Below are 14716 nucleotides of genomic sequence, written 5' to 3' on the forward strand. Positions count from 1 at the left end.
ATTTTTAGGCTCACGCTTTTCAGTGTTCATGCTGTTGTGTGATAGCATGGCTATTCTAGTTCCACAGTTGGGAACCAGAGTGTTCTTGCAGAATAGCATTAAAACTGATATGTCTTTCAGTCACTAAGCTTCTCTGAATCAACCAATTGCAAAACACTGAATACAATAAGCATGTTTGTGGAAAAACTCCATGAACAATATGTCACAGTTAAACTGTATCCAGAGTTTAAATGCAAAAATAGGTATTATCTTTGGTGTAGTAGTCAAATGACACATGTTTTGAGGTTTGACCTCTGTGTAGGGAGTTATACACCTGACCATTGTCAGCCATGGAGCGTGTCATGGTACACCACTGGATTATGTTCTCGGTGTGTGTCTGTGGTTTTGTGTTCAGTGTGTGTCTCTGTTAAACATGAGGGCCTGTTACATTCTCCATTTTCTTCCATTCCTCCAATCTTTTTACCCTTACTTCTTAGTTAGAATAAGGGCTGATGAGGCCATTCTCTTATACTTGGTTCCTTATTGTGATGGCGGGTACATGATGTGAAACTTTCACTGCTTTCGCCTCACCCACATTTATTTTAAGCGTTGACTATTTTGTAATTTCCCCTCCTGGCATCTTTATTTCTTTAATTTTCTGGTTTTTACAAGCTCCATGAGGGGTTTTATCTCACCTGAACAGATTACTGATTGCATTGCTTTTTTATATTATCATTTCTTATCGTTTTTTTATCACTCTGCATCTGTGCTCTATCACTGTGCAAACTAAACTTACACTAGACTTGTTACTGACCTCTGGTAGTCCAAACTGATAAAGCAAAGAGGATACCGGAGGAGGACAGTTGAAAATTGTACAGCTAACTGGCCCCTGTTTGTCCCTGACTGTGTCAACATCCATAAATGTCCCGTCACTGTGACTGTGTCCACTCATTAATGCTCCCTGGGCCCAGCTGGGGCTTTTAGCTCGAGAGACCACCCGTGTCTCTGTGTTGTGACTTTTCAGCCGTAACGAGAGGTCGCGCCAAGCTGACATTCTCCTAATTGGTGATGGGAGTGTAGGTTGAAGAGCACCTCAGTGGGTACAGTGAGCTCTCCTGGAGGGCTCAGGTCATCAGTGTTATCATTTACCTCCCTTCCTGGGCTTAGGCTACATAACCTGCATCTGCATTGCTATTGACCTGACTCATAGTAATTAGGCTCATAAAAAGGTCTTGCTCATTTGTGTGCATTTATTTATTTAACTAACTAGGATGAAATATAGGTTTACATTGAAAAGCAGCATGACCTTTTTAGTCAAGGTGCCTCAGGTTAGTCTCGCTGAGAGTATGGCGACATCTAGAGGTTGTTGCAGGGGGTTTCAGACTGTGATTTAGGCGCGGAATCATTCATGGCCCTGATGTTAAACATTCTGAAGTGTGCATGCTTGGAGGTGTGGCTCATTTAGTAGAATGGCCCAGCCATCACTAGGGACACATAGTCTTATTGGGTAGAGCTACAGGTACGTTCTGCCTTCATAGATCAATTCAGCGCATAATGGGAGTATAAGGACATTAAACTTACGGAACATAGATGTGAAGAGTCCTGAATAGATGAAAAGAGAGGAAGTGATTGTACTGTCATGATTTGCAACATACTTTTTGAAGAAAGTTCTGCCTCATGCAGGATGCCTGACATGTAGTTGACATAGTTTCAGAGAGGCCGAGGTCACCTGCAGGGAAGCACCCCTGGACACAGTGCCTTGCTAAGGGGCACCGCAGCAGTGTTGAAGGATACTGTAGATGTAATACCAGTCATCTTCAAGTCACCAGCTCACAGTGGGAATAAACCCTTCTGTCCATGCCACGGATCAAACCATCAGCCTTTCCTTTATTAGTTTGGCTTACCTGAAAGCCATTCTGCTGCCCCACTGCCCCCGTGGCCCCTGTGGTGATGTGTGAATGTTTGCCCTTGTCATCATTATGTTAATGCACTGTCCGTCCCTTAAGAGACCATTCATACAGCCTCATTTCTCAAATTGCTCTGAATCTAGCTCTGATGCATCCCACTGTGCCCAGTGTAGCGGGGCTATTCTGAGTGGGCTTTGAGTTAGCGTTAGCCACATTGCTCACATCAGTAGCAGACCGTGCTTTCATCTGAGCCCAGATCAAAGGGAAGTCGACCGGAACTGTATGCTATCTGCCCTTTACGTCCGAACCCCCACTGCAGTGCTTCCCTGTCTTTATTTGACCCCTCCCTTTGCTGGGCATTATACATACTGTATAAGTGAGGTAATATCCTGAGTTGTGAAGATTTTCTCATCCCTCTCCTGCTGTGCTCCTTGTCTATTGTTTCTCAGTGCCATTTGCAATGTCCACCATTGTCTTTTTTGAGTGAATGAGACTTGGTAAAAATTGAAGTATGCTAATATCTAGATATTGAGCCATATGTGCATAAATATTCATGGATACTTTTATCCCTAGCATGTAGTATCTCAGCCTTTCTTCCCGTCACATTTTTCCTGTTGTCTCTCAATCTGGCCATTTCCAGGTGTCCATTCCCAACACCAGTAGTGCCTGTATGCGTGGGGTGCTGGAATTCCTGTACTGTGGCCTGCTGACGCCCTGTCCCGGTTTGGAGCCCATGGAACTAATTGTCCTGGCCAACCGTCTTTGTTTGCCGCGCCTTGTCGCCCTCACAGGTAGGGATCTACAGCACTGGAAATGTCCATCTTACCCACTGTGGTGCCTTGTTCTGAGAATAGGGATTTGATAGAGTTTTAACCCTGAAGAGCTTTTTATCGCTGACACCATGAGTGACTGTATGTATAGTGAGTCATGTCAGGGTCATGTCACAGTGCTTGGTGAGTGTAAACAGTAGATGCTGACATGGCCGTGTGCATTGTGTGCCACCTTCAGAACAGCATGCTGTGGATGAGCTGCTCCAGCAGGCAATGAAAGGAACGGACATTGATGGACAGGTGTTGGCTTACCTGGAGCTGGCACAGGTCTGTCACTGCAAATTTACCTTTGTTCTTAAAATAACTGTATTTTTTTATGAATCAACCTAACACAGGAATAGACATGGAGTATATTAAACAGACGAATGGCAATTCCCTATTGATACATTTTTATAAAAGTTGATCTTAATCTGTTTGTGTTAATTTATCTCTGACTTGCCTCTTCTTTGACAGTTGAAATAAATGCTAATTTCTCCTCTTTTTTTCTCCATTTTACCCTCTGTAGTTCCACAATGCCAAGCAACTATCAGCTTGGTGTCTCCACCACATCTGCACTAATTATAATAGCATCTGCCGCAAGTTTCCCAAAGACATGAAGGCCATGTCTCCAGGTACAGGCTCCTCTTCTCTCCCTCTTGGCCTTGACACTGTATCTGCCTCCTTCCCTCTGACAGCTGCTGCCACTCTCAGTCACCCCTCATCCTCCACTCTAGTAGTTCCTCAAACCCTCATTGCAGTCATGTTTTAGTTGTTTCTCTATGTTGCTTTTTTATTACATTATTAGTAAATCATTCCTCATTGTTCAACCTGTTTCCTCTTGTAGGAAGTGGGCTCTCCCCGTCTACTCTTCCTTTCACATCTGTATATGACGTCTGAAGTTCTTCATATTTTTTTTTAAAATCTGAAATGCTTTATCTTTTTTTTCCCCTTTATCTCTCTCTCTCTCTCTCCCTGTGTGTAGAGAACCAGAGGCACTTTGAGAAGCAGCGCTGGCCTCCTGTATGGTTCCTGAAGGAGGAGGATCGCTACCTGCGCTCTCAGAAAGAGAGGGAGCGTGAGGAGGAGATCCTGCGCAAGCAGCACACCAAACGGGGCTGGTGTTTCTGGAGACACCCGTCCTCCTCGCCACATGTCTCCTAAACGTTCCCTCCACCGCCCCCGGCTCCGTCATCCTGACCCGGGCCGTCCCACCCAGGATAACCCTCCTCTAACATATATAGAGGAGTCGGCTTTTGAGCCCTCTATCATTAGATAATTGACTGTCAGTGCTACTATGCCTGAATGTCGGTGTGCTTGGGAGTATGTATGTGCCTCTTTATATTTGTGTGTGAATTTGTGGTTGAGTGCATTTTGATATGCTTGTGACCGGTGTGGGCTCGAGTGAGTGGTTTGTGTGTGTGTATGACGATGTGTGAGTGTGTGAGTGGTTTTAATGAGCAAGTGATACTCCAAGTCGAGTGCTTTGCTACTTCCCAGACACCCTGATCTTTAAGGGCCTCTGGCAGCGCAGTGCAGCCCCTTGTCCCCTCCACAAGAGCTCCATCCCTCCACCAGTGCTCACAGTGTCCCAGCCTTTGAGTGATTGGACTGGGAGCAAGGGCTCTCTATCTCTCTCAGTCTCCATCCTTCACATTGACCTTAATGACTATTACACGTTGACCACTGCAACTCCTCGCGAGGAGGTTACCTCTGCCTTCACTTCTACACAGACTGTTAGCTTGCACATGCAGAGCCGTGCCCAAACCCCCCTCTAAAACCAGCGCTGGATCACCAGGAACTGACTTGGACAACGTAATTAATATTATTATTATTTTTATATTATTTTACCTTTTGTTTTTTGTTTTTTCTTACGCCGTCTAGAAAACTCTCATCAGGGGAAATGACACACACTACTCCCAGGACGTGTTGAGGACCTTGATGATTGCCATCAGATGGCACTGTTAGGGTAAAGCCCTGGTTTGGGCGTCCTCGTTCCATTAAGGACAACTTTAATACCATTAGCAAGTTAGGGCACTCCAATCAGGAGGTTTGAGCACAGCCTAGGCCTCCAATCTAGTCCTGATGGTCCTCAGTGTCCATCATCTGCCCCTGCACCCCCTGCCCCCCGCCACCAACACCACACACACAAAACCACAGACACAAGCTCTCCTTGATGAGTTGGATTCACCAAATTCCACTTCGGAGACATTCAAAGTGACGACTCTATAGCAATGACGGGGGTAAAGAGGGCTATCCTTACTTGATACCACTGCCACGGAGGAATGATGGATGCAGTATTGAACAAATGTGTTTCTGACGTCCATGACCACTGGGTTGCGTTGAAGCGCCTCAGCCAGCCTGCCTTTACACCCCTATACCACTAGGGGCAGCACTGCTCAGGGCCCCGGCACTAACCCTCACACCAGGAGCAAACAGGAGTTTTTATGCCTGTGATTTCTACGCTCTAGTTTCTTCAATTTTAAGATCAACAGTAGAACTTTAATCATCCTTGCAGAGTGTTAAAAAAAGCAAAGCACATGCACAGTGTTACTAGTGCGTTTCAAATTTGTACCTGCCTATTGATTTTTACCTGATACTGAAAACCAAAGCTGTGATTCTTTTTTTTTTCCACTTTCCTCACTTTCTTTATTCCTGCTTCCCTGCTCCCTTTTTTTGGCAGGAGGAGATGGAGGAGTGAAGCGAAAGTGGAGTCAGTATAATAAAGGAGAAAGGAGGAAAGGAGGCAGTATAATATCTGTATCCCTCCTCATGGTGGTTTTTTCAGTCTGTGGTGTCAGGTGCAACGTGTCACTGCTGGACATTGCCTTCCATTCCTCTTGCTGGAATTGAAAATGGTGCTTAAGACACAATAAGACAGTGTCCACATGAACACACACACGCACACGCAGACACACACAGTTTTATTGTTAGCAGTTTAAATGTCTGTCCAGTTTAGTGTTTACCTGCGACAAGGGTTCACAAGTTCACATAGAAGGTGTTACGTTCAGATTTGACGCATGAGCATTTTTTTCCCAACCTTGTAAGGTTTTACTCAATAAATATTTTTTAATTCATTACATTTTTCATCCTCCAAAGGCTAACAGTTTCATAGTGGGTAGGATTCAGTTAAAACTTTAAAAATTGGTCACTGATTTCAGAATGTGTAGAATTTTGATTTTACATAGTTATAACCATGTAATTACTTTTGCTGCTGTTGTATTTAAAAACAGAGTGAGCTGTTTAGCTTCCTTGTTAAGCAGGAACATAATAATGCTTTGGATTGAAATTGCAATTCTGGTCGTTGTTTCAAATGACAAATGGTTTGATATATAACTGCATATGATGGCGTTTCTAATTTTCTCGATAAGGGTGCTAATTTCTTTGGGCTTTAGGATTGAATGTGAAAACAAGACTTCATGGTGATGAGTTTCTATTAGCACGTTGTTCTATTTGTGGGTTTACGCCCCTCAGCTTTACCCAGGTGACTGTAGGAGATAGATGGGTTGTGTGAGACATGTGGTGCGCTCTGCCGTTCTTCATGGGCGCAGTTAAAGTCATCATCAGCTACCGAAATAGAAGTCAGATAGGATCTCATGAGACCCAAGTGTGAATTGAGCTGCTTCCTTTTCTGAAAAGAGTGAGAGTGGAGTGAAAGTGGAGGAGTCTCAGTCAGCATTACATTCAACCTACATATTTTGAATTTGCTTCACGGATATTTTGGAAATAAGATAGAAGAGGAGGATGTCGAGGACAGTTTTTGATGGACTTCCATGGCCTCTTTTTAGTTCCCCACAGGAGGGATGGCCATTAGATTTGTCTTACTAATGGTTGATATGACCCATTAAGCCTGTTCTCTTGGTCTGTATGCCTTAAAGATGCACAAACCTACTCAGAACTAAAAACTACTTTTAGATATCAGTAAATTTTGTTAGTTCAAACCTGCAGACAGGTTCTGCAAAGGTTGACATGATGGATAGATGATGGCCACGATAATGATATAGCCGTCTGATTGATTCAGGCGATGCTGTACTCAGTCTCAGCCATCATCCTGGAGGGGGATTCTGAGCCAATTCTCATGGAGAATCTTTTGGCCAGCTTCTTGTTTTTACACAGACAAGTGGCCTTGAATTAAACTCTTTATGGAGTGTAGAAAGTGGGTCTTATCATATGGCCTTAGATTAGTGTGTTTTCTAGATTGGTAGTAATTTGGATGTAGAAGCCTGTGTCACATCTTGGTTGGAAATATCCACTGACCAAGTGATTCAGAAGTAGCCATAAATATGACTAGTAGGTAGATTCCTATAGAATAACTTCAAAACCACTGACTTTAAGAAAGCAAAAGCTTTTTAATAATTAGCACTGGCTGGCCTGTGTGCTGGGAGGGTGCAACCACTTTTGGAATGTGGTTTAATTTGGAATGTGGTTAATTTGCATGGTGGCCTAACGTTGTCATTATAATGACACTTTGTTCTCTTTTCAGTGTTGGAATGCACTTTCTTTTGTTGTTTATGACCATTCTGTGCTTGGCATGAATTGTTCCTTATGTAAGATTGTTTTCAAACCTGATGATTGTAGCACGATATATCCACTTAGGTCTTTCAGACTTTCCCACAGCTTGATCGATGCTGAGTTGAAGACAGAATAACCGGACTCTAGCTTCATGTCTTAATGTCTAGTTGGCATTGAACTCTACAGTAGCCATCTTTATGCTACGTGGCTTTATGCACAATTCAGTTTTACTTAATTAGCCGTGTTATTCAACACAGCTCACGGTAGCGCAACTAAATATACGTTTAAATAATATGCTGGGAGTACATTGGAAAGTGTGTCTATTTGAAAAACTAGTTCAGAGGACTAGACCTTTGCTGCTGTACAGTGTTACAGCTGTCCCTTTTATGCTGTTACTATGGCTAATACAGTCAATTAAGCTTATTCTTGTAAGTTGGCAAGATGTTGGACACATGGCCTAGAAATAGAGAGCATAACATAACTGCGAAATTTGAACTGAATTCAAGTATTGTAATTCACATATTTTAAGAATGTTCTAAATGGCTGGAAGCCAAGTGGAATGTTTTGGCTCGGCCTGAAATGCTTGTATGCACAAAAGAATTTGGCCCAGCATGATGCATGTCTCTGTTAGAGGTTGGGTAGACTACTGTATAGGCTATATACAGAGAGAGATGGAGATGCAAGATAAAACCTTGTTGGCTTTATTCAACCCTCAATATTTGCCCCACACTGCCCCCTACAGGCCAAAGTTACTTAGGTTGTGACATTCATTTGGGTTGTCTTATTCTTTCTTTTCACATCCTTTTCTTTTCAACATTCTCCCTATTCATTTGATTTAGGTGGGGTGTTTTTTAGAGTTTTAGCAGGCCTGACTGTCCCAAAGTTCACAGTGTGTGTTTTTGATATGAGGCCTGGTGATTGAGAGAATGCCATGTTGTTAGTCAATGGTGTCTCCTTTCCTGTGCCTTTGATGAAATCTCACACTGTTGGCTTACAGCACTGAAACTGCTGCCTTGTGGTTTCAACTGAAAATTGATGATGTAAGCCAAGAAACTAGAACTAGAACTAGGCCGCTTTCTTCATTGAATCTTAGTGCTTGTGGATTGGCCCATGTTTCCTTAATATTCCAGGCACAAAGCCATTACTGTCTATGGGGTGTGTAGTAAAAACATCCCCCAACCCAAGACATGGAGTTTTACATGTTGGACATGGAGTACAATATGTTACCCGAATTACATTATCTCCTCCAAAATAAAGCTATGCTACAGATACATAAATTATGAAATGACCAAGAAAACCAGCAGTTTTAAATTAAAGATGTATTTGTTTTGCACTCTTTCAGATGCCTGCACTTTCTATTATGTAGCCTAATACAACTTTTGTGCTAAATGCGTACCAGGTTTCTTGAGCAGAATTAAAATAAATCTTTCCTGTTACTCTCTTTTTCTCTCTCTCAATCTCTCTCTCTCTCTAAGCCAAATTCAACACTTATACCCCATTGCTTCCACTATTTAGCTGCAATTTACTATATTGCAATCATGCCTAAAGTCACTGTATTTTAAATTGGGGAACAGCACCTGTGAACTACTGTTTTGACTAAAGGCAGATATTAGCTGTGACAACAATATATATTATGCTTTATTGAAGATATTTGTTATCCAAAGTGTCTTGCAGTAGAGTCTTGTAAGTATGGTTTTGATATGAGTGGTCCCAGCTGGAATGAAGCCCTTACTTTATTATTGGTCACCTTATTGTATCTACTAAGCTCTTGTATACATAGGATTGTATGCACAGAGACTGGCCCAAGACAGGGAGAGTTGATTATATAGATAGACATGGTGTGATTAATCCCTGGTCTATACCGTAATTTTTAAGTGGGTCATATATACTGTATAGTATTGTTATGCACTTTTGTTTCCATTGACCCATACAAGTTTTATTAACATTTACTGCTCATGTTAATGTGTTTATTATAATAAAAGGCAAAAGAAAGAGCACACCACACTCACAAACTATTAAGGGCTTTTAAAAATATACAACAATCAGAATGTTTTGCTGCTGTTGCAAAAAATGTTTTGAAACAAAAAAAAAAGGTAATATTTTTGAACCACTGTGATTTGTACAAAATGAAAACAAAAGTAGAAAAAAAGTTTTTGCCATTTCAGTATTTTGATGTTTGACCTGGCTTTTATTAAAACTCTGTTAATCTTTTGAACTTGTGTGTCGTCTCACATGTTGTTGTTATTTTCCTACTTGGCCACAGAACACACTCCAGTCACCATATTAAGCCATTTTGAGACGACAAATTGTTCATGCATTGTTTAATTTTGAGCACTAGATGGAAGTAGAGATAGTAAAGCCTCTACAGGATTATGTCCAGTTACTGCCACATTACCTAATGTCAAATTATTGAGCAGGTTCATATTGGGATTAATCCTCAATTTAGGATTTATTTGGTCATGGAGTGGATGAACCAAGTGAGGGACAGGAGACTGACAGATCCTATCAGTCATCACAGCAAATCCACAGTGACAGCAAAGTCCCACTGTAACCTTGTCTATATACAGTATATGTTTTATTTGCAGAGAATAAATGCATTATGCCCTGTGGCACATAACAGTATGCTCTTACCATCTTTTGAGTAAAGAGTGCAAAACAATCTTTTAAGTAGGTAATTTAAGTCCTTGTTTGACAAAACTTGTTTTTATTGAAAGGATCCTCAATATCAATCAAAAAATAGTATGCAGCATTTTAGAAATGAACATCTCATTTGTAAATTTTAGTCAAAACATTTTGCATAAAGGATAAATACATAAAGGATACATGCTATGTCCACCATCAATCAATGGTGTTCAAATTTATCATAGACCTAAGCTAATTCATACGTTAATACTACTAGACATACATTTGAAACCCTATGATTATGCTAGTCTGAGCTACATATAATAAATAATCAAAAACTGTACACAACCAAAAGGACCGGGAGCTGAATTCATCAACTCATCAAAGAAATAGGGAGTAGCACTCAAACGTCCATTGTAATTCTCTAATTATTAAACAGGTGAAAAGGTACATAAACGTTTCAGGCCATCTTCAGTGTGTTATTTCTAAGACACAAACGGTATCTTTTATCACATTTTACAAAGTGATGCAGGTGTATTACATTTGCAATCAGTTAGGGCAAACATCATATCCATATAAGACACTAGGTGTCACTATGGTCTAGACCTACACATTCTGAATCTATTCTCTTTTCAATACAACAAAATAACCATAGTAGAACAGCCTAAGCAACTACACAAACACTAAAAACTTAAACGTGAAGTGATATAAGATGATGCAATGTCACACATGCAAAACATTAGGTTTAGGCCATTCATAGACCATGTGGGGCATGACACAATATAGAATAGACCTGCCATAAATGCCAAGATTTTTCAGTTGTAATCAAAGAAATGTAGTTCTTCATTTAAGCCATTATAAGCAATACAGAATTGAATTTATGAACCCTAAATCATTTGTTTTGTAGTAATTTGAGGTCTAAGTCTCTGCCCCGGTGAGACTGGTATATTTTTTCTTAGATCTTTTACAGTATGTTTGAATCTGCAAAATGCCTAGAAGTAATATATTGGCGTTTCATGGCAGATTTACAGTATGTTCATATATACAAGTTTTTAGAGTACGAGAGGTTTTACCAATGTACATCATATGACATGGACACTGTAGTAGATAAATCACACTGGTAGAATTACAAGTTATGATCGTGACTGGATTTTCACTGTGGTTCCCGTCTTGGAGCAAGAAAGCTAGTTATATTTGATTAGGGTTGCTGCCTTTCTACAAGGTACATAACCTTGAAGGACATGATACACAATTGCATTCCCAGTTATAAAATCTACCATTGTTTCCACAGTTCAAGGAAAAACAAATGGGGAAACCCACACCAAAACCAGCCTAGACAATTCTCTGAAGGGAATTTCACATTGTGTAAGTAAAGCTGTTACAGACACTACTAGATATTAATAAATGCATACAAAATAGATATGAAAGGTATTTGAGGTGTAATGGAACATGGAAATGAGAGTTTAAATTCAGAGTTCACACTTTGTCTTTACTGGTTTCCTAACGTTCTCTTCCTTGTGGAAGACCTTTCTATCTGGCTTCATTCTCCAACTCAGTTTGACATGCTCAGACATCCCCTTCATCCTCAGCTTCATCTTTATCTGTGCCAAATGTAGTTCATACACTTCACTGATATTGCAGTATGTCCGTTGTTACACTTAGAATCAATCAATTTCATAGAAGTTAACACTGTTACAGCATGCACTCATTGATTGTCAGACTTCACTGTGAGCAAATATATTGGATTTCCTCTTTAAGAGTTCTTTGGATTGGCTTTCATTTTTTACATTAGTCTAGCCAAGACACTTTCAGAGAGAACGTGTAACTCACCTGCTGTAAAAGGTCCTCCTTTATAGCTGGATCATCCAAGTTGATTTCAGTTGATTTCTGTGGGCTCAACCTCACTCTCACCAGCTTCTTCACTGAGGGGGCTGAGAAACAAGCAGAGAGATTGGGGGCAGGTTCACAGACATGGTTTAAGACTATGAGATATGTACTGGAAATTAATTTAATTCAGAACTAGGCTAGTCAATGTCCATGTCTATGTTCAAGTCTTCCTTAAAAAAGAGATTTTGTATCTCAATGGGACTTAAATAAAGGTGCAATTCAAAATGAATTACTGTAAAATCTAGTAGTTTATGGATAGATTACCAAGATAGATAGATAGATAGATAGATATATAGATGATATGAGGATACTTAAACAAGTGTTGAAGTCTTACAGTGGCAGATGAAGGGAAGGCTTTCTTTGCAGTCCCTAGCTTCATAATAACCTGTAGAATAGGACAGTAGACCTGCGCATGGGCCATTTGTTGTGTCATTTCTTGACATCCACTTTCTGAGGCTGGAGTCACTCTGATCTGACCATTCCCACATGTCTCTGAAGAGGCCAATCCACACATCATCACCATTGGCAATCCTCTTAACTTCCACATAGTCTGTATGGTGCCTCACACTGGCCAGGTCTGTGTGTTTCTCCCTGCAGGATGTCCGAGCATCTTTCCATTTCATCCGTTGTTCATTGCGCACGTATTTCACTTGTGTTTTACCTAAAATTACAGAGATTTGTGATTTAAACATTAATTCTATTTCACTCTTCATGACTGCCAGAGCCAATGGATATTAACAAACTCACATGTAACCTTGGATGGCATAAGCCAGCAATGCTCCCCCTCTATAAAAACCCCAACATCCTCAGGTCTGTCCCTCCAATCTTCTCACAGATAATTTGTGTTGTGTTTATTGGTCAAATCTGGGATATGGTCTCATGTGCCACAAAGGGCAAAGAGTATACATGTTTTCATTCCAACCAAAGATGACGCTGTCTTTTCACTGAGCATCAGTGGCCAAGAGTCATTAGCATGCTCGGCATTAGATCGTCTGAAAGCTAAGAGGGAGGCAGTGTGGGGGAGACACAGGAGATAAAGATCTGGCAGGATTCGTCCAAGACTAGCTCGTCAGTACTTTGTGGTAATACCATAGGTACTTCTTGCACTGTTAGTTTGCTATCCAGTATAGAGTCAGGTAAGTGTTTTCGGTATGCTTAGGTAACAAACTATTACTTGGAATGGAGCGTTTGCATTTGCAGCTCCAGCATTCATTTGTTTTGTTATGGAAATCATAGGAAAGGATGTGCCTTGTCCAAACAGATTCTTTGTAAATTGTGGAGGTGATTGCCCATGCATAGGTCCAATGGTTTTGTTGTGCTCTTTGTTAAGTGCCATTCCAGCGGCGACATGGGTTTCGCCATGCACCTTCGCCCAGTTCAACAGGATCAAAGTAGTTACTCCCCACGCTGTGGCTGCAGTTGTTTTACCAAGACCTTCAGCCTGTTCCCAGTGATGTGGGTGTTGATTCCGGCTTGTGACCGTGTTGGTAACAGCCATCCAGTGTTAAGCACTATCTCTGATGGTCAGGAAGAATTAAATGTTATGGATGTAACTACAGTTCTATGAATCCTGGATCACAGAGTTATCAGAGTTCTCTGTCACTCAGAATCATGTGGAGAAGGTTATGACTGGACAGACCTCAGGACGACGGGGTCTCATGTATGGACGAGGGCATTGCTGCCCAATTTATGTAACATTTAAATTAAATATTTGAGTCCTAGCGTTACACCAGTCCAAGAGCAGAATGACTTACCAGTAAAGCAGATGGAAGGAAGGGTTTTCCTGCAGTTGGTAGAATACCACTTTCTGTCAGATTTTATTGCCACACAGTTAAATTTATTTGGATTTCCTATCCCCCATTCTCTAAACTGTCTCTCTCCCTCCCCATAGAAATCTCTGTCTGAAAAAGACCAGAGCCACTTCGAAATGTCTCTCTTCTCTAGTCCTATCCAGGCTGTCTCATTGTATTGATGCTGAACACTTTTAGCAAGCATTGCCAGTTCATCCATGGTGTCTATAGTGGCCAGGTCAATATGGTTCTTTCTGCAGTAGATCTGTGCTTTTTGCCAAGTCATTGGAGTATTCACAAAATTATAATTATGAGGCAAGCAGGAGGTGAGGGTGTATAACCCTGTAAAGAAAGGTCAAGACATTCTTAATATACCGTTGAACATAATTAGGAAAATACAGCAATAGTTTGTGTGCAGTACACAAGTATTACTGTAGCAATGTAACTGAAAAAGGCATGGGAACTGTAAAATAATTGTACAGCACACAACAGCATGATACATTGCTAGGAACAAATTGTTAAAAGTTCTATAGTCGTCTACCTGGAATAAAGGCAGTATGCACAAATAAAAGGCAAAGAAACAAAACAAAACCAAGGCACCAACCTGAGAGTTGTAGGATAAGAATGAGTCTATTTTCCATTGCTAGGTATTAAAATAGCATAGACAACACTCCTTTGATTGGCCTGCAAGAAGTATCATCATATTAATTTATATCATATTTGATATTAAGTAAAACTAATGCAGGCATACCAGTCTTTAAGTAACTTACATGTGGGTAAAACAGGTGAATCCAATTTAGCTAAAAGGTGAACTTCCCATCTGGCTTACTGCTGACTACAGTCCATAGTGTCCCACTGTCATCTTTTCCTTGTCTGAGGATTTATCCTCTCCCTCTTTGTTTTCATTAAATCAAATGTATTTTAATAATATGCCCTGACATGCAAAACAGACATGGCTAAGCTCAGTTTTTCCCCCACTTGACTTCCTTTCTTTCATCTCTGCTCTGTACTTCTCTGGTTTCAATGTTTTGCTCAAGAGACACTTGAGTAAAGTGCTCCTGTTAAGAAAAACAAAACAAAACAAACCAAAAGTCATAACTAAACGAAAAGGATAAAAAAAAATGCTCTCCCTATTTGGCTATCTTCATTAGAGTGTCATGATATTGCGAGATGTACTTCTGGTATCATACCTGTAAATAACATGAAGTTTACT

At 40.7% G+C, this 14716-nt stretch overlaps 2 protein-coding genes across 5 annotated transcripts in view; one reads left to right on the forward strand and one right to left on the reverse strand.

Annotated features, from left to right (window-relative positions):
- Nucleotides 1-9384, forward strand: part of rhobtb4 (Rho related BTB domain containing 4) — a 47907-nt gene extending 38523 nt beyond the window's left edge. For all 3 annotated transcript variants that reach the window (XM_071526496.1, XM_071526497.1, XM_071526495.1), the window contains 4 exons: nt 2527-2677; nt 2895-2983; nt 3222-3327; nt 3678-9384. In XM_071526496.1, coding sequence (XP_071382597.1) covers nt 2527-2677; nt 2895-2983; nt 3222-3327; nt 3678-3856 — 525 coding nt within the window. In that variant the 3' untranslated portion in view covers nt 3857-9384. The remainder of the gene's footprint in view (nt 1-2526; nt 2678-2894; nt 2984-3221; nt 3328-3677) is intronic.
- Nucleotides 9385-9940: 556 nt separating this feature from the next.
- LOC139649976 (secretory phospholipase A2 receptor-like) lies at nt 9941-14366 on the reverse strand. 2 transcript variants are annotated; one of them, XM_071526498.1, is made up of 6 exons: nt 14274-14366; nt 14108-14187; nt 13468-13845; nt 12048-12374; nt 11657-11757; nt 9941-11427 (listed from the first exon to the last, which is right to left on the reverse strand). In XM_071526498.1, the coding sequence occupies exons 2-6, from the start codon at nt 14142-14144 to the stop codon at nt 11296-11298; spliced, it is 975 nt and encodes a 324-aa protein (XP_071382599.1). In that variant the 5' UTR covers nt 14145-14187; nt 14274-14366; the 3' UTR covers nt 9941-11295. The 2 variants fall into 2 exon arrangements, with proteins under 2 accessions (XP_071382599.1, XP_071382600.1); XM_071526499.1 differs by having other exon boundaries at nt 14108-14279.
- Nucleotides 14367-14716: the final 350 nt, after the last annotated feature.

Source organism: Centroberyx affinis, unplaced genomic scaffold, assembly GCF_046629955.1.
Source record: "Centroberyx affinis isolate AG114_WGS23_722 - 3 ecotype Tasmania unplaced genomic scaffold, CSIRO-AGI_Caff_v1 ptg001415l_1, whole genome shotgun sequence".
NCBI classification, from domain to species: Eukaryota; Metazoa; Chordata; class Actinopteri; order Beryciformes; family Berycidae; genus Centroberyx; species Centroberyx affinis.

Coding starts and splice junctions, on each gene's coding strand:
- LOC139649976 (XM_071526498.1), bottom strand. CDS start 14,144: ATGGAAAATAGACTCATTCTTATCCTACAACTCTCAG. Junction 12,375..13,467: donor TCCTTCCATCTGCTTTACTG/GTAAGTCATTCT, acceptor CTGTAATTTTAG/GTAAAACACAAGTGAAATAC. Junction 11,758..12,047: donor CCTTCCCTTCATCTGCCACT/GTAAGACTTCAA, acceptor CTTGTTTCTCAG/CCCCCTCAGTGAAGAAGCTG.